General features: G+C 33.7%; 2 protein-coding genes across 5 annotated transcripts in view; both read right to left on the reverse strand.

The window, feature by feature from the left end:
• LOC139687696 (HMG box transcription factor BBX-like) overlaps nucleotides 1-6,783 on the reverse strand; it is a 65,167-nt gene extending 58,384 nt beyond the window's left edge. The window contains exons 1-4 of one of the 4 annotated variants that reach the window (XM_071584947.1): nucleotides 6,737-6,783; nucleotides 6,516-6,610; nucleotides 5,206-5,518; nucleotides 4,720-5,043 (exon numbers count right to left, since the gene is read on the reverse strand). In XM_071584947.1, the coding sequence (XP_071441048.1) occupies nucleotides 4,720-5,043; nucleotides 5,206-5,220 (339 nt within the window). In that variant the 5' untranslated portion in view covers nucleotides 5,221-5,518; nucleotides 6,516-6,610; nucleotides 6,737-6,783. The other 3 variants (XM_071584945.1, XM_071584946.1, XM_071584948.1) reach the window with 3 other exon arrangements.
• Nucleotides 6,784-8,799: 2,016 nt separating this feature from the next.
• Nucleotides 8,800-27,049, reverse strand: part of LOC139687940 (uncharacterized) — a 35,151-nt gene continuing 16,901 nt past the window's right edge. Inside the window, exons 4-6 of the mRNA XM_071585305.1 lie at nucleotides 24,150-24,445; nucleotides 21,749-22,048; nucleotides 8,800-10,890 (exon numbers count right to left, since the gene is read on the reverse strand). Coding sequence (XP_071441406.1) covers nucleotides 9,814-10,890; nucleotides 21,749-22,048; nucleotides 24,150-24,445 — 1,673 coding nt within the window. The 3' untranslated portion in view covers nucleotides 8,800-9,813. The remainder of the gene's footprint in view (nucleotides 10,891-21,748; nucleotides 22,049-24,149; nucleotides 24,446-27,049) is intronic.

A 27,049-nucleotide genomic window follows, 5' to 3' on the forward strand; every position in this document is an offset into this window, starting at 1 on the left:
ATATACACACAATGTTAATGCAACCAAAGAGGAATAACATCAATATGATATGATTTAATGGATTAATGACCTCATTTAGCTTGATATTATTGCTCAATCCCAACATGGATGGATCCCTCAAAATCAAATCAACCAACACATAAACCTACTATCTAATATGATTCACTTAAAAGCAAATGATGAAAAAGCCTCTTTACCTAGCCTATTATATGGTTTAATAAAGACCTCTGATGCAGTCGACCACATGATTTTACCATGCAAATTAATAACAACAAGATTTATGGAAAAAAGGTGTTCAAAACACCATAAACAACCTATTGAAATGTAATGAAATAATTGACTTTGTAATTACAAAGTCAATTATTTCATTACATTTCAATATGTTATGCAAATTCCACAAAGTTACGCCTGAGACAACAAATAAACAACCTCATTAAGACCAAACACCTTAGATTCTCTTTTGCAGATGCAAAAGGAAATATATAGGTAAATAATAATCATATTCTCTACTGAAAATAAATTAAATTCTTATATTAGATATCAGAAACTTTGAGTTTGACAATCCAAATAAACTATTTTGCTAAGAAACTACATTCAAACACTTAAATAAATGCAACTTACAGAAAAAGTCGGTATCTATACGTGCTTACTGGAAGCCCACTATGAAAATCTTTGTCTCTGAGATAGTGTTTTGGAGAACCTCTGGCCATAGTCAGATTACAAAAAAAATACGGCCAATAGAGATTAAATTTTTGAGAGACCTATACCGTCTTCTCCTCCTCTGCTGGAGACTTCATCAGGGTTGAATATTCGCACGGCACACCTCATCTGACTGGTTTGTTAGGGCAGGGAGGAAGGGGGTAGAATCTTGTGGAGCTTTCTTATGAATAAAATAGGCAGCCACATGTCACTGACCCACTATCCTTGGTCTCAATTGAATTGTTTCAAGGGTCACAGATTACAGATGGATAGATGTTAATACAAATAGGCAGATATCTATAGGTTATAGATTTAGATAATTATAGATGCTTGCAGATTAGAGATGGCTCATGAGTTAAACAGGAGGGGACAAAAATCTGTTGAAGAAAAGAAAAAATCAAAAGAAAATTTGGTTCCTTGTGTTTCCTGCATCACATAACAGCAAATTATGTATGATTCTGTGGTTCCAACTAAATCTAATGTTGAAGCAGTGACTGTGGCACATAGAAAATTTTGAGCTAAGGGAAAATTTGGGAAGGTAATGAATTACCATTTCCCATGGGCAGGTCTATTACCACAACTCTTTAAGGTTTACCAATCATTGGTATCCATAATGTAGCATACCGCCAAGGAAGAGGAAGCTCCTTCAAATTCACACAAAGAATTAAAAGAACAAATGAGGGAAGGAGAAAGTTGGTTTTAATCATGGGTTTAAGATAAGAGAGAATGAGGTCCAGGACTGAAGCAAACAGGGCAATTACATCCTTATTGCAAATCTTATATCAATCCCTACTTTAATAAACAATAACAGGATTACAGAATACTGGTATATATGGAGGTATATGTACTCTGAAAATATCCAACATGTATGATGTAAAAATTAATTTTATTAGGCATTATTAAAATTAGAAACCTTTACATGGATACATAAGTCAATTTTCACATCTGACTCACTGGGGGTTGGAAGCCATTCATATACAGTGAACTAATCTTGATTTTTGTGTCATAATATAGTCGACATTTTCACAAGAGAAATTTTTAAAGGCTCTTTGTTAGATACCCAGACCAAATGAAATCTTTGAAATCAAATATAATTTTAGATTACCAAGAAAGAAGGGTTACAAAACATGTTGGCATTTTTGCACAGCAAAAGAGGATTTGTATTAACTGCCTCCACAGCATTCCACCTGAAGATTGGGCATGATAGACAGGATGAAGCTCACTAATACTAAGTTAAATGGTGTGAGAAATTTACTCATCAGGATAGGAAGTCCTAACCCATTTCCCTGTGGTTTCTTTGGAAGAACTGGAACCTGAAAAGCCACAGTTTGGGTAAAATTGAGGGTGCACAAAGACATCCCCTGGAATTTGAATCCAGGCCCTCCCATAGTCTGGTGCTCCCATCAATAACTACTTATGCCGTATGACCCTTTCCATCAGAATAAATTAATACCATGAAAATTTAAGTGCAGTCAATTCCTTTTTTGTAACGATCTCACCAAATAATCATAAATTTAAATCAAGGACATGAATCTTAACCCATACAACTAGTAGTTGTACTATACTACTATGTTACTTGTAACCAAGATATTGTGGCTCTTCTCTCTCTCCTCCAAATATGCTTTCCATGTTTGCAAATTCTTGTCACTGATTGTGAAGAAATGCAGATTCGTGGTAAAATTGAGACAGTTGAAAAATTAGGATGACACGATGAGTCAGATGATACATTTAAAAAATTATAATACGGGTGAGTAAATTCAAAGATTATCATTAATTTTGAATATGCAAGCTACAGCAATAATTTTTTGAGGATGAAGAATAGGTGTTTTTATCCTATTGAAAGGAATAACATAAGCACTTTGGTGAGTCTAAAAGTTCAGTAAAAGAAGACAATTCACTTCTGAAAATAAAAGGATACTTTCTACAAATTGTTCATTTTCAGGAAAAATAAATAGCAGAAGAAAATGCTTAATATCAGTTATACACTTTTAAAATCAGGGCCCATCACCTAATTACTATAAATGATAAATGGCAGTAAAATCACAAAGAATTTTTGATATTTACAATCTCTAAATTGTAAGAGTTGAACCTATAAGTAATTAATGTACAGCAATACCATTTCCATCTGTGCAGAAGTATTAAATAGAATAAACTTTATATCTATACTAAATAGACTATATGGTTTGTATATTTTCCTGTTGATCTATACTACATATATTCCAAGGAATGAACATAACATTATACACGTATGACAGTGATAGTGTCATTATATGAGCCCAAATACGAGAAACTTTTTGTCTAATACAATAAAACCCATTCAGATAAAAGTGGCAGATCATATACATAAACATTAACAGCCATTTCACAAGGAAATATGCTAAGGGAACAGAGGTAATGAAACCACTTGATATTCAACCTTCCATGTTGGGTTCACAGTAGAAACAGAAAATGACATATTACCTCAGCTGCATACTTGTTTGCTTGCATTAATGTCAAATCAGCATGTATTATGTGCAAATTAGAGCTTCACTATACTATTCAAGTATACCAGTGGTGCTATTACATGGGCTATGGCACAGAGACAAGATATAGATCTCTAAGCAGAATATTAACCAAAGTTTGACCATTGGTGGCTTTTATTCTGATTGAGCTATGTTGATTATTTTCTTCAATATTCCCCCTCTGCACCCCACAATCATCAATCCATCTTCAATAAGCCCAGCCCCAGCTACCAAGAAATCTTCCAATAATAACTGCATACAGTCAGAAAGACATTGACATTTTTGTTAATAAATAAAAAAATTAATGCAGAAGGTATCTTGGGCATCAGCTCTTGTCTGAACAGGAAATAACCACTGCTACAGGGAGACCTCACTGTGGTGGGGGAAGATTTAAACATTATTACCCTAAGAAGATTTAGCCGTAAGACTTCTACCTCTCAAGATTTTAAAAGTGAAAGTGTGCATGACTATTCAATAAAGATGGGCTTCCTAAAAGCCTAATGAAGTGGCAATCAAGGAAGGAGATTTGGTGCTTCTGGCTGATATTGCCTTTTTATTAGAATGAATATTCCTCCAGTCAATGCTTGTTATTATTGGAGTAGTAGCAACATGAAAACACAGGAAGAGAATAACAAGATGAGAAAAGAAAGGACACGTTAACATGAGGGCTCTCAAAGAGGTGAAAATGTTTGTATCTGGGGGTTTTGGATAATTCAACATCCTCTTACCTATAAGAACAAGAAGTACAGGACTTAATTATCATGCGCACATAAAATGGTCACTAAAGACAAATTCAAGCAAACTCAAACAAGGCGTGCCAAGAAAAGAAAATTATAGGAGAGTAATCAGAGCACAGTATGTAACACTGGTAGTTTTAAAACAGCCTACATGAAATTAAGGTCATGACCCCTTTAGTAGCATCTATTCTAATTTGAGGATATTCCCTCATTCATTATGCAAAGTAAATACTTGGATAGGTGAAAGTATCCTAAAGCATTGTGATGTCACAAGGGGTACACCATTAACCGTCAAACAAATTGAGACTTTTACTTTTGTCATGCACCATGACCTTCAGAAAGCATGATTATTTATCAGTAAAGAGCAACAGTTCAGCAGGTGCTGTGTACTTTACATCAGTACAACATCATCTAAAGCCCAACATACTTTACTATTTTAGTGGTTTCTTGACCTCAAATAGGTTGCAGGTTGCCAGCATGATTTCAAATCTGGCAATTAAAGCTCTGGTAAATCACATTTGCTGCCATGTGGCAAAGCTGAGTATTTGGGTGAATATAATGAGCTAAGATTTAATACTGTTTATCCTCTCAGTAAGATGCATACGTATATCTACAGTATTGAGGTGCCACCACTCAAAATCTCATTTTTCCCATTAAAAACTCTCTAAGATAACTCAAAAGCTGCACTTTTTTATTTTTGAGTACTTACTACTATTAAAAATAAAATATATCATATTCAAATAATTTTTTCAATATTATCATTATTTACTATTATGCAATACCTGTTTAGCCAGTTCTGTGTAAGACGCTTTCTCATCCGGTTCCAAATTTGCCCACCATTCACCAAGGATTTTAGTTATCTGCCGGTTTTCTAACTGGGGATAACGTTCCCTCACGACTCCACGGTGGCGTTTGCAGAAAATGAGGAATGCATTCATGGGACGCCTAGCATGATGAGCTGGTTCAGGGCCTTTTTCACCACTGCTGCTCTCACCAGCCTCCTCCTCCTCTTCTTCACGTGTATCTCCCTCCTCCACTTCCTCTTTCTTTATCCCACATCCCTCTTCCAATGCAACAGTGGATGTGCTTGGGAAGTCCTCAAATTTCTGCTAATAATGTGAGGAGAAAGAATCCTCTAAAATATTTGAAATCTAGATCTTCAAAGATTCTTACCCAAAAAAGAGCATTCGTGGAAATGTTCAACATTATGTATACGAATGTTATGTTTTAGTTCAACAGCTGAAAGTTCAATACAGGCTAGGACTTACCCTCAAATTCTGCATGTCTGATGAAAGACTGAATGACTCTTTATGACGACTTCCATGACCTTAGCATATCTCTTATTTCAAATACTTTACTTTATTAAAAATTACAATGTATTGCGTCAAACGTCACAGGAAAATAGCCTCTAAAATATTTATCTTGAGGAGGTCAGGGGGAGTAGTAAATATTTTAATGCCTTTTAATTTCACAGATTTTAGTATGCTAAAAATCTCCAACATACAAGTAAATGAGTATTGTGCTAACATTCTCTCATAAAACATCTCATTTTAACCTATCCTCGGAGGCAGGCATGACGTTCTGAAAAGCAAGAATAAAAAACGTATAAAACAAATTAGATAAAACCGAATAATATTTAAAAAATGGATGATGAAAAATTGTATCACATACTAAAAACACCACGCATAAAATCATCGCAGCATAAACTCGGTCAAATATTCATTAGTCACGTAAATAGATTTTGAAACATATCACGCTTGCCTTAAGTAATCACCCGCAATAGTGTCACTTCCTTCATAAAGTAAGCAGCACGAAATTAGCTATTTTATTTTGGCAAACATCTATCATATTCAGTACGCTGGATCTTCGCAAAAAAATTAAAAATTAAATCGCCACGAAAAACTACCCAAACAAATTGTCGCGAGGGCAAATGAAGTCAATGATTATTCATGATTTCCCCAACACAGAAATGATCAATCCAATAAATAACTAATGTGGCAAATTTCATTATAAAATAAGAGTAATACATTATTTCGGTATGATAAAAACGAAAATGAATCAAATATATCACGGAAATCAAAAGCTTGCGAAACTTATAATATTTTTTGTTTAATAACAACTATCATCACTTAGGAAAAAAATATTTCACTCAAACAATAAAGGAAATCACAGCCGAAAGATATTTACCTTTCGACCTACTTTTTAAAAATGTCTTCATATGCCAACGACCAGTCAAAATGTAAGAACTTGTTGCCTAACATATGGTTGTAAGCAACCTTCCATCTGCATCTCTAAATGGAACGAGCTCGAATATATTCAATCAATTGTAGTCTATTCTAGAATTAACTAAGATATACACACACAGCGATAATCCTCCTCAAGGTTACCCTGCTTACCGTTCAACAAACACTGGCGTACTACCTATTTCACATCAAAAAGTTTAAATGAAATTTCCAATTACATACCAAAAAAATCAGGTACACACCGGCAAACCAATGTGGTAAATCGATCGGGAACTGTCACTCTCATCAAAATCACATACAAGTAGAAATATAGCTCAAACTTGACGGGTACTCACCGAGGAACTCCCCACATCCCCACAGTATCACATAATGATGTGACGTCAGGTTCGCAGTCAATCGACACTCAAGACTTGGCAACTCTTCTAAAAAACTATGCACAACAAAATACTGATACAACATTTATCCATATGAAGACAAGTAGCATATTTTTCCATCATCACAACTATGTAATGTCACCATGTAACCTAATTAATTCGAGTCTTAGTAAAATACATACGAAGTTTTCTCCACCAACTGTTTTCGGCGATCAGCTGGTGATCAAGGGTGCCACCCAATCAAGGAAGTTTCACTCTCACGTTTTGGGGTTTTAATTTCGCGACGAAAATAAGTCTGTGCATGACAAAGCATTGATCTAATGATTTCTGATGTCATCCTAATACTTAAAACGTAGAGATACTTTATTCCAAGGAATTACATATCGAATTTAATATCTATCATAAAGTTATCTTCGTAAAGTATAATTATCAATGCCTATTCATACATTCTCGGAAGTAGAACACGTGAACAGGCCTTACCGACTGATTCCATGATGAATTATGATAACTAACTGGAATAATTAGAAGTTCTATATGTTTAAGTGTTCTTATTTTTATTTGAAAGTAAGGAAGATTTGCTTATGACGGAATAGATTCTATATGCTCCTATAAATTTACAATATTTGATGCATCAGAACTTAAAAACTGCCGGAGGACAGGTGCAGAAAGAAAATGAAACATTTTATGAATAACTTATATTCAATTTGGATCATCAAAAAGTTAAATATGGTGAATAATTTATGTATAAATAGCGTCAAGGCGTTTTTTATCCAGAACTCAAGGATTTTAATCTGTCTTAATCGGTAACCTGAATTACATATCATGTTTTCTATGGTCACATTTTCGATATTTTGTCGCTCATTTTAGTGACAGTCAAGGCGAATGATTTTTACGCTCTGAAATTGTTGCATTAAAATGCACATTAGCGGATGACTCCGTTAAAAGTTACTGTTGCGGCATCTCCCGCAGTTTCTTTGGAATTAGGAAATGTAATTATTGCAGCACTTTCACATCATTTTTGTCACAGGTACATTTTTAATTCAACTGTAATCCATTGCCCTTAAGGTTCCATGACAGAACTGGTTTCATTCGTCGAAGTAAAGCACCTGTGAACACGTTTTCCTCGGTATGGGTAAACTATTCATTGAAAAACGGTATCGCAAAACCTTGTGGCCAATGAATGGGTCACTGCACATCGAAGTACACAAGGGAGAGGGCAGGCGTGGATTCAAGACCTTGAATAAATAGGAGGTAACTAATTCGATGGCTTCTGGCTCACCTTTGTGGAAATTCATGTTCATTATGAAGAACACTATGTATTTTTCGGCTTATTCCAGAAAAAAGGACCAAAATAAAAAATGAGGTACCTAACTTTAAATCACTCAATAATGAAAAGTAAGAACTGTACATTGATGTTTAAGAGCAAAGTGAACCACTGTAATTTAGGGTGAGCCCTCATTAGTGGCCCTAATGTTAAAGTGTTTGGAATGAAGAGCCAATGAAATTTATCAGCCACTTATCTGCTATTTAATGTTTGAGAATATCTTTTCATAGTTTTCAAAGGGAATGGAATGGGAAGTCAATGGAAAAAAATACAAGGGACTACAAAATTTTCATTCCTTTTAGAAAAGTAATCATTAACTGGATATGGTTAGGGTAATTTAAAAGTAGAACTCACCTCACACTAAGCCCAAAGTTATGAAATTCATACACCATGGTGTTCATTCTCCTGGCTACCAGGAGTTTCCAAGAAAGGAAATTCACACAGTTTGGTTTAGCGAGTGTTCTCCAAAGGCATACCTGGATTTCAACGCAAGACCCAGCTAAGTCCACCCATTGGGCCACTACACTACAGGGTGCAGCAACATAACTTCCTTTTTTGAATGCGTTTTGTGTTTGAAAAAAGTAAGTTATGTTGCCGCACCCTGTTCTAAGTGTTCATTCCAGCTTAAAATGTCAATGCCATGCAGTCTGTTAAAAAGTCCAACCCATTCAAAAATTAAAATACATGCATCACTACAATGCACTGAAACTACAAAGGAGCCAGTTTCCAAGTGTCAAAGACACCATAGTTAAACCAATATCAGTATATTGTTTGACATTTTTTTTATTATTTGAAGTTCGTAAAATTTTTTAACCATCATACTTGGCATTTCATTACTTAAAAAGACCAAAATAGCTCTTAACAAAATAATTAAACAAAAATACTTTATTGTCAGTAATGTATTTTTACTATGTTCCTCATTTACATAACATGTCAAAGCATTTATAAACAAATTTTAATTAAAATTAAATTTGAGTGTTTATTTTATTCTTAGCACCTCATGTTTTAAAAACAATACCAATGATGATTTGAAGGTTATTATTGCATGGAGTGGAATGCAAATTATTAATAAACTTTATTCACCATCTCAGAAAGAATTTAACGCAATAACTTCATGAAGAAAATATATCATAGATACCTTACATAAAAGGTAATGTAAGTTCTCATTTTACTTTCAGACAAAATAAAATTAATAAAATTCAATTTGTCTATAAATTTATGAACTATACAAATTATTCCTTCGGCATTTTAGTCCACACTCAAAACTTCTATTTTCAGCTTTAAGATTTAAGTAAATTTGAAGCCAAGTATTTTCGTGTATTTAAAATATAACATCACAATATCTCCTAAATATAAACTTGAATTTTCTGTTCTTCTAACACAACTGAAGAATCACACCTAATTCAAGGTACTTTTGCAAATTAACCACCATTAAATATAATTTGACACTGGAGTTTATATTCCAACAAGAATAATGTACGAGATAACCAAAATGTTTGGCACAAATAAGAAAGTTAACTCTGGCTATGAGCAAACACAGAGGTGTAACTCAGTGCTAAATATCATGATCATGTTATTTCAACATAACATAAAACAATGCTTTTTCTTAATACTTACCCCAGACAATGTATGAAAACTAGGTTTCCAAATTGGATTTGTACCATATTTCTTGAGATAAATTTGAGGAGCTAAGGTAAGATACAAATAAACTGCTGTACAGAAATTCATCAGACATATTTACAATTTCTTATAAAATTTTCAAGCATTTTGATACATGCTTAGTTGATACCAGGCTGTGGAAATCCCAACATGCCTGAATCCTTGTACAGAATATAAAATGTACATGTGAGGAAACTATTTGGGGAGGAAATCATATCAAACTAGTATAAACAAAATACCATGAGGTCATATTTACACCAACTTTGAGTTCATGGATCAACTCTGTGTATTCCTATTGAATTCCTCACTTAATGCCTCAAAATCTAACTCGGGACCACTCTCAATGTTTGAGTCTAAGCTCATGTCAATACTACTGCCAGTCAAGTCAAGGTTCATAGACCTATCAGGTGGCAGTTGAAAACTTATTTCCACTTTACTGCTAGCATGATCAACATGAAGCTCTTTAGTTACACTGTCCATACACTGCTGTAATTTTGATGAGTCATCAACTTGCTGACTAACAACTTCTGATAATGCCAAGGTAGAAGAAAATGATTCATTAGGAATTGAATTTGAACCCTGGGATTCACCTCTGACCCTAATTTCCTGTGGTCTCATAGAATCTTCAGTTTCTGAAGTAGGAAAGTGATCTTGAAGGGTTTCAAAAGTTGAGGGAATAGTGGCAGCTGTTACATTACCGGCACAATCTCCTGGAACAAGCCCTATTGATGTCCCTGGAGCTGGCTTTGGGGCAATGGCATAATCTATTTCCTTCTCAATTTTCATTTCTTTCAGATGTTGATTCACCAGTTCATCAACAACCTGAACTGAACTATGGTCTCCAGATGCAGAGACTTCTCCTACATCATCCTCCACCTCTGACAGAGCCGCACAAGGTGAGGGAGCTGAAACCACCTCACCACTGGTAACTGTAGCACTTGGCAAAGTCAATGCTGTCACTTCTCTTTCCTCACTCGACTCACACATTTCACCCGACAACATGTCTTCAATATCATTCTTTCTACTATCATCTTTGTTCCATTCATCACCAGTTGAACCAGATAAATCAGATTTTAACAAACTGCTGTCACAATCCTTACTGCCCTCATCATCTTCATCAAGCTTGATCTTTTTAACAGCTGGCTCCATCGATGGAGGAGGCATACCAATGTCTTTTTCGTTTTGAGCATAGGCTGCATCTATAACTTCTTTTTCATTCCTTGGTGAATGAGAGTCATCCAAGGTATTTGTTCTCACAGGTGTTCGATAAAGTAACTTTTGGTCATCAGACTCACTCACTAGGTAAGTTCCACACTTCACTCCAAGCATGGATGCTATTCTTTCATCTTCAATCTGGAAATATAATAACAATACTTGATTAGAAATTTTTGGAAAGCACCATATTCCACAATAAATTTCTTTTAACGATGAAGCATCTGAAAAACAATGCTTGATGGTTTCAGGATGTAAAAAAGAAAATATCATTGTAAACCAATGACAGAATAAAGATGAGCTAATATATTCAATTGTTCCAACTGAGCTAATATTGCTATACACTGATGAATATGTTAAAATTGTTAAGACCTCTGGTCTCAGTTTTAATTATAATAAAATGTTTACCCAATCTGTTTACTTCCTTATAGCACAGGTTGATTGTGATTATTTCATTTTTCAGCACAAATTCATCATTCAAAATTTCATATTTCATTTAAACACCTGACTGGCAATTGTTTCACTCAGATGATATGATTAGTAAAAATTTAACGAAAAATTGATGTTTGAAACAATTTCTAGATTAGTATTATAAATACATGAACTACATTTTGAACCTGTTACACATGTCATTAACAAAAAGACAAATATTTAAATTCCATTTTAATAAAGTAACTAGCTTTTTTTAAATTTTAAACATGGCTGGAAAAACTAAAATATATAATGATTTAAATAGGGCACATGCATTTAACCTTTCAAACCTCATTAAAAAAAACTTGTTCCCGTATTACTAATATAAAAAAGAATATACTTGTACTTTAAATAGCTTATATTCACTACAATTAACCCAAGAATATGCTTAATGGGCTAAGAAATCAATTGTTCCCCATGTAACGACAGGCAAAAAATTTGAACAAAACATGTCAGCATTCCTTCTTCAAAAATTCCTTGATTGAAAGACTAAAAAGACAATACATTATTATACTCATATGCCTGATAAAGGAATATCTGGACAGGTAAACATCAATGAAATGGACACATTTAAAATGATAAGGCGGCCATCAATATCATTCTGCACTAAAACAAACATTAACATACTTTGGAATGTGGAAAACAGTGACGTTTTGGCACAAAAATAATTATCCTATTTCCTGGCCCATTCGATGCATCCTGATTTTTCAAGTCAGAATTTATGAAAAATACTTGTCAGGCAGAAAATATGAAATTATTTTTATGTTAATACTGTTGCCTACTACAGACTCAAAACATTGATAATGTTGACATTTGTAATAATAGTAACCATTTTCTATCTCTGATACAGAAAAAAATGTAGTAGTATCTTTCTGGCAAATCAGCCTGCGCTTATTGGTTGTCATTATACCAGTGTATTATTGGCCCCTAAGACAAAGGTTGATTTTAGAGCACATTTTGGAGTAAACAAAAGGCGGTTAGGCCGGGGCTGGGAAATACTAAATGCTCTTTGAAATAATACCTATACATTTTGCCCTACACTAATTTAAATTGACATTTTCAAGATGTGACACCTTTAACTAAATCACACATTCTTTTATTGCTATTAATGGGATAGGAGGTATGAGTAGAAACTCTTCTCTAATCAGCATTTATGATGAATTCATTCATGCCAAACTGTACCTATTATAGAAATCAATATTTTTTGGCGATAATAATTTCTTAATAAAAGATAACCCAAACCCAAAGTTATTGCAAACTATTGTTAAGTTTAGAAGTTTTGACATCAGGAGTATAAAATGATCAACCTTGACTTGAGTTTAAAATTTTTAATTTGCATTATGGACCATCCTCAAGCAACAACTGCTGGTCTTAAAAACAAGGTGAAGCACCAAAGATATAAAATGGCAGAAATAAGTTATTTCAACTGGTATAATTATCAGAAAACGAAGGAGATCCACAAAAATTATTTATCAAGAAAAAGATCTAGACCTTCTACTAATAGAATAAGTCTACATCAGTTATTATGGTGATTGCACTATTAGATATTTGAAACTATTAGTAAAAATTGTTCATTTTATTTTATATAATATAATAGTAATTCATACATGGAAAATTTCTTGGGTGTCTACGACAAATTTACAAGACTTTAGGGCACTTGTATAATAAGAATTCTCAAAGCAAAATTATCTCACGAAAAAATACCATGAATAAAAAATTTATAATGAAAATATTATTGAAGAAAAATTAAGGATGGGGATTAGGAATAATTATTAAGTATGTATACTTCTCTCCAGTTATACCATGGGATATTAGGTAGTCGTTTGCTACTTGCACTAATAAGATGGCTGGGCTTACAATTTTTCCATAAATAATTGTAGCTTTGAGAGTACAGTATTACTGTAGCTTTTTGAACAAATTATGTTAAAAATTAACAAATAATTACTTTAAAACTTTTACCCACCCTAGAGAGGGGATATTAATAATTTTCTTGCTTGTGATGCTTGCAATTATGCTTGGTCTCTTAATTAGTAGCAAACCAATTCTTTGCAGTTTTTCAGTTCATTCAGTTTAAAAGTATTTTATTTTTCATTTGGCTGTACAGTGCAGCTTCATGGTAAAACATTTAAACTGACTGAAATGAACATCAAGAAAGAATTGATGTGCCTCATATTAATAGGCACACCTTATTGAAAGCATTACAGGCAAGAAAGGTAGAGAGTGATGCAGAAAAAGAATAACCACAGGAACAGCCTATAAATGCTCCTATAGGTCAGGATACAGGACAGGGCTTAGAGACTGTGGATCGAGTTGTTAGAGAGATAGCAGAATGTTGCAGCAGAAAGCTAAGTTTTTCATTTATTGATCACATTCTCTCTGATTTTCTGTTCCTCTAGGCCAGGGATGGCCAAATGGCCAATCTATGATGCATTTTGACAAGAACAGGTAATTTTGACTGCAAGCTACCTTGACACTTTGGAAATTATTGGGGTTTATCATGAATAAATAAGTCACAATTTAACTTGGGTACTTTCATTAGAATAGACATGAGAGGTTTTCACTCTAAGTAGAAAACAACATCACTTTTCTAAAATTACTTATTTTCAAAATATAAAATGATATATAAACAACTAATGTAGACGTGATTGACCTAAAACCATTCCACAATCAACAGGTGGATCAGGATCAATTTATTGGCCAACCCTGTTCTAGGATATCTGTAACTGTGTCTACATCACAATGCATTCCAATTTGTCACTGGTTAGCTCTTCATCCATCAGAGTTTGATTCTCTCCATCACCTGTTTTCATAAGATCACTCTTTCTGATTAAATATGAATTGAACATTCTGAAATACTCTCGAAAGCTATCCATTGCTATGAACAGGAGCCCTTTCAGCTCAAGGCCTTTTGTCTTAAATTTTGCTGCATTCATGTGATACCTCATAGAACCACATGAAAAATTATTCATCCATTCTTATGTGCTGCTCACATACTCCATCATTGATGTTCATAGTAAATGAATTCAGATCTAATTATAAATTTATCGCAGATTCTTATTTTTCCTGATTATCATAGGAGACAGATTTTATGGTTATAATCATGAAAAAAAACAGAATCCATTTAAGTGGTCACCTAAAAGAATTTTTTAATTTTTCCACATGTTTCCAAGCTATCATGGCTGGAGAAATGACACAGTTAACAAAATATTAACTATAGAATTTTTTAATTTATCATCCCATTTTGACTCTTGGCATTTTCATGCATAATTCATGACCTTCTGTATGCTTCCAGAGTAGTTTCTTTGATTCCAGGTAGATTATTACCAATTTGCTTTAGCATAGATTTTTGGATTTTTATACATTTGTTACGCACAATCCACTACTTTGAACTATTAATACATACAAATTTGTGAGCTGAGCCTTCACATATTTGAATTCCCTCATCTCCAACTGATCTATCTCAGAATATTATTCACCCAAACATTATGTTACATAATTTTGTGATGCAGTAGATCTCTTCAATTGTCCACTGAAATCTCATACCCATCCATGCCCAGGCATATTTTCTTAAGCCTTGAACGCTTGTTGAACCTGCCACCTGCTGAACATAGGAGGGTATGTTTTGAGCAGCTATGAGCATAGGTAGTGCAGTTCAAAGGCTCAGCTGTCAGTCGGTGCAAGGATGGTAAGAAAAAAAGGTTAGCTGGAGGAAAAAGTTACTGTTATATTGGGTGACATACTGTAGAATGCACCTACAAACAGAAGTAATGAGAACTATAATTCAGATGATTATTTCCCACATTTGATGGCAGTTCAAATAATTTTGAGGGTGATGTAAGCAATCAAGACAATTTCAATGCAACAATTACAGAGAGTAAAAATCATTCGCCTTGACCAGGATTCGAATGCGGATCCCTCAATGTCCTGTCGATCTGGGTTCGGATCCTAGTCAACGCGAATAACTTTCACACTCAGTAATTGTTGCATTGAAATGCATATTAGTAGATGACTCCATTACAAATTACTGTTGCAGCATCTCCTGCAGTTTCTTTGGAATTTAATCAAGACAATGTTGAAGGAATTGCATTGATTTATAGTCTTCTTACTCTTTTATCCATCTACAAGGTAAAAACACAAATTTTCTATTAAGGCTGCCATAAATTCTTGGATTAACTACATGGAATTAACTTAGGAAAAAAATCATAAAAATTTCCATTTAAAGTTAGCCAAAGACCTTGATTAAGCTAACATTAACATCAAGTTAAAATATCTAGAGGTCAAATGATAAAAATGGCTAAGTATCTACAAAAATAGCAGTGTATTACCATGCTAAATCAGGAAAAAATTAATATGACTATTGGATGATTCATTATTCACAAAAAGATAATGTGGATGCTGTGTTGCTAAAGCTGAATGAAAACACAAAAATCGTGAACATGATAAGTAAAAGTAAATTGATTATCATTTTAACAATTTTAAATGAGTCAGTGAATAATCAAATAATAAAATATATAATGATAAGTAAAAGTAAATTGATTATCATTTTAACAATTTTAAATGAGTCAGTGAATAATCAAATAATAAAATATATCACAGAATGAACTCTCTAGACAATTCAATTTAGAAGAGGATCAAAGGATCAAAAAACCCTTCTTCCAATACATGTACCTTGAAACCACAAATGAAAAGGGCACAGAAAATTATTTTTATTCCTGCTGGTCGAACTTTCACAGCAATCAAAGCCTGCTGCTGTTAGGCAAGGTATTACACTATTAATAGATGCAGGTAGATGATCAAAAATAGGCAGCGTGGTAATTTAGAGGGTAAATCATTCAGCTCATAACCAGAGGGTTTGGGTTCCAAATCTGGATGATGCCTCTGATGCCCCATGTACACCAATACTTTTAACTTTCTGTTAGGTGCCAGCTGGGAGTACAGAATGTGTCATGAAAAAGGGACAAAACTGGCCACCAAAAATATATTTACAGGTCATGGGCACCAGTTACAATCTACCGTTAACTCTTAAGCCAAACTTGGGGATAAGGACAAAGGTTTGGTGGCAGGTGATGAATAAGCATACATTGAGATACATTTACAAAGAAATAAAACTAGACTATTCACAGAATATACGACTTAACTTCCTCTTTTGTACCTCAATAATAAATATAAATAAATGTATAAAAACAATTACAATCAGCACATTAATAGTAGTTTCTATCTGGGAGAAGAGTGGGTGAGGGAGCATCAGTTAGTTGTGAGAGAGAGGGTTAAGAAATAAAAACAGTTGCATTACACAATCTTAACTTTCCGAATCCAACCCACTAATCTTGATTTCCAAAGTCACTTGTCTTTTCATTTTCTGCCAAAACAATTTATTTTCCTAAGAAAAGGTCTTTTTTGACATTTGTGCCTCATCCCATTTATTATTACTACAACTTGAATGGGACATGTTCAATTCCCTACTATGACTTGGCGGAAAGACTTCTTTGCTATCCTCTAAGTGTGCTTTGTACTTCAACATACCAATTTGTGGTCATAACTTTAGATACAACTTCCCGGCATTTTCTATTTACATAAGTAAATTTTGGATAATAGCAGTAATTTATACTGAACTAAACAACTCTCTTTGTACAAAAGCTAATTCCCTGGAAGAACTAACAAGAAAGTCACACTGCCAGCACTGCGGTAGAATGTTCAACATCAATGCATTTGCTTGAATGTAAGTTACATCCTTTCAGTCAGCAGATGGGTTTGTATATCAGGTGGCAATGCTCAGATGAAAGAAAGTCCTAAAATAAATCATTCAAATGACCCTTCAAAACTTATGACCATGCTTAATTACTTTATCCTTGAAGCCCACATACACTCAACCATAAAATATTTCACTATACTTCATCATTGCACTCTAATGGTTCGCTATCATGAACTAATTTCTATCAAAGGTTATCTTGCCTCTCAAGTCATTTAAATGTTCCTTATTTATCATGAGTTACAAATTCATGCCCATCTAGATTTTATTTTCAACATATGCTTTTTAGGAATAGCAAAGTTCAGGAGTGATTTGGGAGAATTGGAACATATTCATGAGCAAATGATAGCAATTTTCGATTAGCTACCACCATTTCCCGCATATTTAACACCTAAAGATATAGTGCAGTTGCAAATGAATTTGCTAACTGGTGGATCAGTGCAATTATTTAGTAATTAATATGCTTTATAGATTCAACTCATAGAATCAAATGTTATTTTTTTATTTCACCCAAGCTGATATGAGGATTTTTATAAATACTTTAATTTAATATTTATAAACTAAATATTTTAAGTTAAACTAAGAGTCATCAGCCTAAACATATAATCAAACCCCTTTGAATATGTATAAAGATCTTCATTATAGAAAGAGATGTGCTCATGCGCTGCCCAAACTCAAAGGAGTGAATGAATGTTAACATTATGAGAAGAAAAATATCTGACTATAAGAAATTATGCATAAAAAATGGAGCAAGTCTTTCAAATTTATGAATTTATAAGAAATTCTCTTTGAGATACTCAAAAAATATACTATTTTACACTAAAATCACGAGAACTTTATTAATACAAATACTAAGCCGTCATCTAAAGATCAAGATAAATCTTACATGGAACCAAAGACTAAGAATTGCTACACTTCTTAGCCTTGATTAAATAGACAAAAAATACCCTCAAAAAATACCCCCACCCTGGCTGTATATATAAGAAGGGCTGCAAATGTAGAGAGCTCACCTGATGATGAAGTTTTACTTCGAAACCCGGGTCGTGTGAATAAATCGTTTTCGTGTGGAACTACAAAGTTAGTCCTTTCATTTATTTATACCCTCAAAAAATAAAATTAACACGGTTTAAGTGTAATTAGCTGATCAAAATGTTGTCAGAGAAAAACACTTAGACAGTACCAATCCATCTTTCAAAGAATAGCATGAAAAATAATTGAGATAACACCTCCCCTAAGATATTCACAAAATCTATAAGGTGCTTCCAAAACTGTCTAACAATGGGTCATTTACAACCATACATTTTCATCATACTGGACCAGAACTTCTACGCTGTCGTAATGCTTTTATGTGGCCCATAAAGGCAAAATAATTGGTTCTCAGCTGTAAGCTGGTGTAAATAATTCAAGCTACTAGGAACAAGTCTTCATATAGGTGAAAAGTGAAAAAGGAGAGTCAAGTGTTTTGGTGAAGTATCTCCATCACATTTTCATAGATTTCATCTAACAATTTAATTATAGTTTGCTAACAATACAATTTTTCAGTAAATCATACTTGTAAACTTTGCAATATTAAAACCATGTGAATAAAAGTAATTCTTAAATGTTGACATAAATTGATAAACAGCTTCTGATGACTGTGATTTAACAATATTTTTGTGGTGCATGTAATTTTCATTTGTGAGAAAGTATGATTATATAAAAAAGCTACACAGTTACTATACTTTTTTATAAATTACCTAATTTGCATAAATAAAATAAACTGGAAAAACAAAGCTTAAGGCTTTCATTTTCCTTAATGCAATTTTCTATAAATGTCTCTCTACACATGGATGGTAGGCCTAAGATAAAAGTATAATTATAAAGTCATTCAGCATATCTTCCAGCCCGGTAAATTGGGATACAAATTCCAATGGAGACATTTGCTTAACACATTTGGTTGAGTGATGATGAGACTTAAAGGGGCAAACATAGACTGCCTCATTGAAGTGCACTGTACCAAAGAAGCCAGTTTAAATAACTTAAATAATTTGATAAAGTGAATTTAGAAAAATTTGTGAAACCCAGATATACTCATATTGCCAATTGTTTTTGATACCAGTTTGACCCAATGATAAACAAATAGTCAGACCTTCAGATCTATAGCTGCATGTATTCCAAATCAGGCTGGGAGTGAGGTTAGATTGGTCCCGGAAATGTGAGTTTAAACCGACAGTACAGATCACTCCAGCTAAAAAAAACATCAGCTGTTTCTTTAACACCTGCATTCGAATTCCTGAAAAAATCTACGCAAGTGTAAGTGTCAATTATTGACATAAAGTATAGGGGTTTAAGGAACCACAAGGAGTGAAAACATATGCTAATTGTCCCAATTACTTTCACCTGAAAGCTGTGAAATGCAAAATTTAAGACATATGAGTCATCAAGAAGCCTTCAAAAATACATCATTAGTGTTATTTTGAAATTAGGCTAAAAGAGGGTAGTATGCAGTATTAAGAAATATTTTACATCAATCATTTCTTTGGTTCCACCTAACTTATTATTTTTCCATGAATAATACGTCCCTCAGTCGCTAGGTCACCTCAATATGTAAACAAACTCGTGAATTTCACATCTTAAGCTCACTGAGGTCCCTTCACATGACACAAAAGCCTGAGGAACATTTATGAATAATTATAGTGAAGAACCATGAAAAAACAAAAACTGCAGAGCTGCGTGGATTTTCCTAGTCCACAATTAATGAAAATGTAATTGATGCTAAAATATTAACAAGTTTTTTAACCTGGGCCAACAAAACATATGAAAATGATATTTAACAAATATGCATGTATGGAGGAAGATTTATTTCAATTTTTTCAGTAAATGTGGCAAAAATAATATTTCAGTAAATGAGCAATTATAAGAAGTGAAGGTAAAGAAGATTGTAGCCAAGTTTCAAATGCTCTGTTCATCAAAAATTTTCAGAGTACTTTTCAGTTATATCTAGACCAGTACTATTTGCCATTTATATTTGTTTATTCTGGTATAAAGCCTTCTCTGCCTTTGCTATTCTACCCAATCAATGCAATTTAGTTTCTGATCATTTAAGTAACTGGTGCTCCAACAACCTCCTTGATCTTAATGTTGAGAAGTCCCAAATTGTCTATTTTAATAATAAGAACAAAACAAGCAACTCTATTAGTGTTCAAGTTAACCAAAAGCCAATTCACCAGGTGGGTAGTGTGAAATTTCTTGGGCTACACCTCGATGCTTCATTGACTTGGGAATTGCATATTAATTATCTGTCTAACCAGCTAAGTGCCAAATGCTTTTTAATTCGATCCTTAAGATCCACGGTATCTCAAGATGTGCTGTTGACTTTGTATTATGGGCAGTTTTATTCCCACTTAACATATGGTATCTTGTTCTGGGGTTCATCACCCCATGCATCCAGAATTTTTAAAACGCAAAAAAGAGCAGTGAGGCCAATCACTAATTCCTATTACCTTGCCCCTGGTAAACCCATTTTTAGAAAGATGGGCCTGTTACCTTTTCCTTGTGTATATATTTTATATGTGTTATTGTATACTTAGAATAATTTTACCAAATTTTATAGAAACAGTGCTGTACACAGCCACTTCACAAGAAGTTCTAATGACCTTCATATCCCATATGTACGCACTACAAGTTCTTTGTGTGATCTGAACTCAAAGGGTTTAAAACTTTACAATGTATTACCCAATGAGTTAAAGGGTATCAATAGTTTTTCCGTTTTTAAATCCCAAATTAAAGCAATGTTACTCCAGAAAATGTATTACAAGGTTGTGGATTTCATTAATGATGGAGTGTAATATTGTTATAGTGTGCTCTGTTCTAGAACTTTTTTTGTATATTATTCCACTATCTTCTGACTTGTCCCATATCATGTACTTGATTGCTGGACCAATAAAATTATTATTATTATCATTACTTGGTTCCCCTTTTGCTTTTTCCATCACATTATGGGTTAAATGGAAGAAGGGACCATTAGGTCTCAATTTTGCCAAATAAAGACCTCTAACTATCTATTACAGGTAATACTGCCAAAAAGCAAAATTCTTCCAATTAATTACGTAGCCTTCTCAATTATGGTAATGCTGTTTAAGCAATCCACCCTGAATGTTATGTGTAACGCATACATCTCTGTATCTCACACAGAAGAGACAAAACTGTGCACAAACAATTTACTTTAGCTAATTTTTCAAAGTTGCTATTGCATATTCCTTGTTGCTGGCAAGATATATTTTGGCATGAAACAATATATTAAATAGGATATGTACACAAGTACAGAGTAGCAGAAATTACATGGGCATAATTGACTATCATTACATTTCTCCATTCAAAATTATTTACATTCCCAATCACATCAACCTGGATAAACATATGGGAAGTGATCAAAGTACCTTAAAACTCGTGTTTTCAATTAACCTTCAAAACTATAAAGCACGGAAAAATGTTCAAGGATTATTTTCTCAGAGTTTTTCCAGTAGAAAGCCTCTGGTGTAACATACAAGCATTATGGAACCCTTGTGTGATTGGGACAAGAAAAATGAATTTGAACAAACAATTATGGTTGTCTTAAAAATCAAAGAATAATGAAAATAATCTGCAGCAATTCTCTCACTCATCCATACATGTATATACTTTAAATTACCCTAAAAATAACATCTTGCATAAAAAATTAAGAACCGAGAAAAAATAAATATTTTCAAATATTATATCACAGCATTAACTATTAGTATGAAATCAATTTAATTTTTTTACCTGAAGGCGATGACTTCTAATAGGTTTCTTTGGCTTAACTTCATTATCAACTAGCTTAGTAGCAGGTACAGAGTCAGGAGTGGATATAGGCACAAGCATCGGTCCCACTACATTGCTAGCTTCCTTCAGCAAAGATCGCAACTCTTGACAAACAGTTCCAATGTGAGCAGTACTAGTTGAGATACCAGAACGGTGTGATCCTTCTGCACGCAGTAGGAGCATTTCCCATGATGTTAAAGAGTCAGCCACAATGGATCCGGCTACCTCAATCACCTCCTTGGGCTCACAAGTTCCGACAAGCTGCAAATAGATAATAAAGATTAACCTTAGGCAAAACTAAAGCAACTTTAAAAAAATCAAACTAGCCATTTTGATCTTTTACCTGCGACAAAAGTTATTTTTGGGAATTAGCTGCTCTACACTATAAGAACATAATTCATTGCACTACCATGAGAGGACACTTGCACCCCATTGACTGCAAGATTTTCAATCAGTGTTTTTAAGAGGGTCCTATAATATGTCCTTGGAAAATCTAAGAGGTGGCGCTCATGGTATTTGATAAGGTTTGCTTTTACTAAGCCTCACCTCTCACTAGACTGCTGTTAAAGTTTCTATAAACTATATCAATCTCATGATTTCATTTTCATAGTAGATTGAAGCAACACTTTTGTTGGAAGAATGGAAAAAAATGAGTTTTGTAAGGTGATTAAACACTTCCATTCTAAATGCTTAACATGGAAAGAAATCAAAGCCGAGTTGGACGAAGTTCATGCACGTCTGCTCCCGTGTTTGCAACTGCTTACGATTGGGGAAATGAGTTTGAATGAGGCCATACATCCACATATAATGACCATCATTTTGGAAGTCCAGTGAAAGTGACTTTCTCTGAAATGATAAACAAAATCCACAATATGGTTTTGAGTGATCAATGACTCAAAGCTTGTGAAATAGTTGTGGCCACAAGCATATCACAAGTTAGTGTTTTTAATTTTGCATACAAAATTGGACATGAAAATATTTCAACAAGGATGGGTGCCACTTTTGCTCCCACTGGAGAATGAACATAATTATATGGTCGATTTGAATGCTGGTTTGAATCTTTCCCCGTCGTTATTCTGACAAGTTTCCCCATTGATACATAACTGTGGGTGAAACATGGATACACTTTCAAGATGAAGGATGAGTTAAAACAGTGGCTGACCATCAGAAGTGTTCAATTTCACATCATATAAATGGACAAAGATACAGATTGGAAACTCATTGCAGTAGGAAAATGGAAATCATTTGTGATGACCAAAGACCAATAATAAGTGTTTAGATCAATAAGGACAAAGGTTCAAGTTCCCTGATTTTTCCACTGTACATAACATACAGAGACTTTTCATTTTAAGAGATGGATTATCCTGAACCAAGTAAGGTTTTCATTGACTTTTTTAGATTATATTTATGGCTAAGAGTGGCATTAGCCAATGAGTTTCCCATATGGAAATACTTGTATAATTATAAACAAAAATTTAAGTATTGTAATAATTACAGAGATGATGCTGATATATAAATTTTCCTCACAAATAACGGCCACCCTTGTTGGAGGGATGTACAATTCAAAGTATGCAAGCATTTCAATTTTCCATCTCAATAATCAAAAAGTACTATAATTACACTGGAAGGTCTGTCAAAGAATTAGGCTCATTTACAGTTTCACAGCTCACAATTTTTGCATAAGATTCCTTATTTTTGAATGCATAAAAAAATTCAGGCTCTATGAGGGTTTCCTATTATGTAAAATATCATGAATTCAACTGGAATCAAACCAAAGTTTTTGAGTATTGCTTATGACTAAATTATATGCTAAAATATAATTTTCATTTCAATATCTAGATGAGCTGGAATTATTTAACAGCAAATTTAAAATGAAACCTTATTTTATAATGGCTACTCATTTTATAGAATCCCATTCCTGAATTATTCCAGAATTTCTCGACAAACATGCCATTCCTTTTCCAGTTTTTTCTCCTGTCTGTTTGGAACCTGATTAGGTATATTTTGGCAGGCCATCCTGCATCACTTTGGGTACCACTGGTATCAATGGTGTTTATCCTACTTCATAGTTTTGGTTGTTGCCACAGTGTGCATGTTCAATGGCCTACAGCCCACATTAAATAATCTCACAACTAAAAGGAATATCACCCTCTATATAAATAAAAAAATATATTGACAAAAGGTAAATTAAGACCCAGGAAAAGTAAATGAAAAATCCTCTAATGACAAATAGAATGTATAGACAGTGGCATTAGAGTAATAATTATTCCTACCAATATAGGGGTGGGCATAAATTGCAGTTATGCATAAGAGTTAACATATTGCTTTGGCACTACACTACCACTTTCTATATATTTAGTACCTCTCTCAGCTTAGCTAGCCTCCGTTCACTCCTTGCCTCAGGCGTCATGTAGGCGTGAGGTCCCCTTCTCCTCCCCCGCCGTCTGTAAGGTGGACCTCCATGCCTGACTATGCCATTTGGCCCCCCGACTATGGTACGGGGTATTTGAGGGGTTGATGTTGCTGTGGGTGCAGACAAAGTAGGGGCTCCTTGTTCAGTTTCGGGTGTGCCAACAGAACTTGGAGGGATAACTCTTGAACCATCTGTATTTTCAACTGGTATTTCTACTTTTTCACTCATAACAGCCTCCTGACAACCTGATTAAAGTAATTATGCATGATTAATTAAATGTAATTTTAAAATTTTCCCTGGTATTGTTCAAAATGAAGGTGATTTAGGGAAAAAGAGCACCACTATTACTAGTTCAACATGGTAAATATGGTACTAGAAGAATGGCAGAGGGGTATTTGCTGCTATAAATTGCAACAAAGAGATTAAATAAATAAGTTAACTACAAATCTGGTGGAGCATAATATTTTTTTTAAATTGAGAATGCAGCAAAAAATATAGTGAGTTACCGCCAAAAAAGATCAAAGATCACTTAGGCACATCTGTTTATGTTCTGATTAAAGTAAACTATACATATACTATTAATAACATTAAATAATATACATGACATGTAACTCTACAACTTCTGTTTTATAACAATAAACTACCTATGTGCATTTAAATTTTAGAAAAACCTAAAAATAAGGGATTATTTGAGCTAACATAAGATATGGTCGTAGGTATATGCACATTAAAAAGAGCGGTGGGTGGATTTCATTTATGATATAACAATGCAGTAAATTTGGTTGCCAATTATTTCAAGTAAAGTCCAAAATAATTCTACCATGGAATAACAGAAAAAAATAACTTTGGCAACACATTTCGGCATTATCCCAAATTATACATCCTATAATCACAATCCTTCAATCTCTTCATCCATACCCTTTTAGGATTGAACACTTCACATTGAGGTGGGTGTAGTAGATGAGTATAACTTTAATTTACGCATCGGGGTAGGGGGGTCATTTCCTTTCTGTGTGACAAATGTACATTCCCAGGAAGACCTGATACTTAAGTACCATGCTTGGATGCAGCTGAGGGTTCCCAAAGATGCCTCTTAAAAAATGAGTCCAGGCCCTCTAGTCAAAAGCCCAGTGCTCGACCCACTGGACTGCTATGCAGCCTACTGTCTGTTATAGACTCAAGTTTGCGGTTTAGCATTTTGTAAATACCTCAAGGAATTTTGGATGAAAATTACATTAGCTTAAAGTTGGTTTTATTGCACATTACATACAGATAAATAAATATGCTAAAATTATATAGACTTCTAAAATTCTAAAATGCTATAAACTTCTAAATTTTGATAATGAAAGAAGTCCTCTTTTAATTATGCTGCAATTTTAATTATTGTGACTTTTCTGGCGTTTAATTTTCTTACTTGCAAATGTTTAAAAGCACACTCGAAAAAATATAGGTGGAAATATTTTTAATGCATCGGTATGTTTTAACCATATTAGATTTTGCTTTTCATAATCGTATAATTTACAAGTTCATGTTATTTTGGACAGTATAAGTCCCAATGAAATGAGTTGAACGCTGTTGGTTTAAGGCTAAGATTTTGACTTCAAATACGATAAAATCAAGTCATGTATATACAGGGTACGGCAACATAACTTCCTTTTTTTGATAGCGTTTTGGGTTTTTCGAAAAAGGAAGTTATGTTACTGTACCCTGTAAGTGGAATATTACATATTGACTATTATAACTGATGCAACTCATTTGTTTTCCACACCACTTCAAACAGACCAGGAAGCAGTCATGGCTTGCAAAGAGAACTGAATTATTATTTTGGACATAACAGATAGAAGCTTCTCTTTTAGAATGATTTTGGCAGCAGATATCAGCAGCTGGATAAGGTTCTTAAAACAACCTGTTTCAGCAGCACATATTAGACTTTTTGAATTTAGGCAAAATTTGAGAACATCACTGAAAGATAAAACAGATTAAATATTAAATGTTCTTACTGATTAATTTGAATTAGAAGATATGCAAGCCTCAATAATACGGCCAAGTTTGGAACCTGCCTAGAAGAAGATTTTTAAAGAAATAAACATCCATATAATTAATGTAAAGGAGATGAAATAGGGCTATTCTACAACATTTTCACTGAAAAAACACAGAATAATGTGCCACAATAAGATAGTCGATGCAAAGGATTATTGAAATGTTCACAAAAACATTCTACGAATACCTTGCATCCCTAAAATTATCCAAATTCTATCCTATTTTAATAGAGATTTTAAAAACCTCTAAGTTTGGGTGGTGATTTCTACATGCGATCTTCCCCAAAGTCTGGACTACCATGGATCAAAACCAGAGCCATACTGATACTAACCACATCCATATTGAGCTACAGCTGCTTGGCAAAGGTTGACTGTGAATTTTGTTTTTTCTAGTTAATTCCTTAGTCATTGACAGGTAAATCTCACTATATACCAATTTTCACATTCTACATATTGACATAATTCTGTTACCAAGGTATAATAGAAAATATTAGGTAGAATATACATTCCATCTACTGAGAGCAGTTTAAAGAGTTTTATACGTCACATGAGTCAACTTTCAGGGGCCAGGTGAAACAGTACAGAAGCAGATCAATAATTTTCAGTATTTAAACAAAGATACTTTCAATTGAATATTGATTTTTCTCCTATTGGCTTTGAGATGCAGCATTTATTTCAGTAAAATGATTCATTTATCTAACAACTTTCTGCACTCCACTACTCTTCATAACTGAATAGACAAACCAGTAAACTTGAAAAACAATAAAAAACAGCATTTGATAAAAATAAATTGATTATAAAGCATTGAAA

This window comes from Hetaerina americana, unplaced genomic scaffold, assembly GCF_022747635.1.
Source record: "Hetaerina americana unplaced genomic scaffold, ioHetAmer1.1.p SCAF_2, whole genome shotgun sequence".
Lineage (NCBI taxonomy): Eukaryota > Metazoa > Arthropoda > Insecta > Odonata > Calopterygidae > Hetaerina > Hetaerina americana.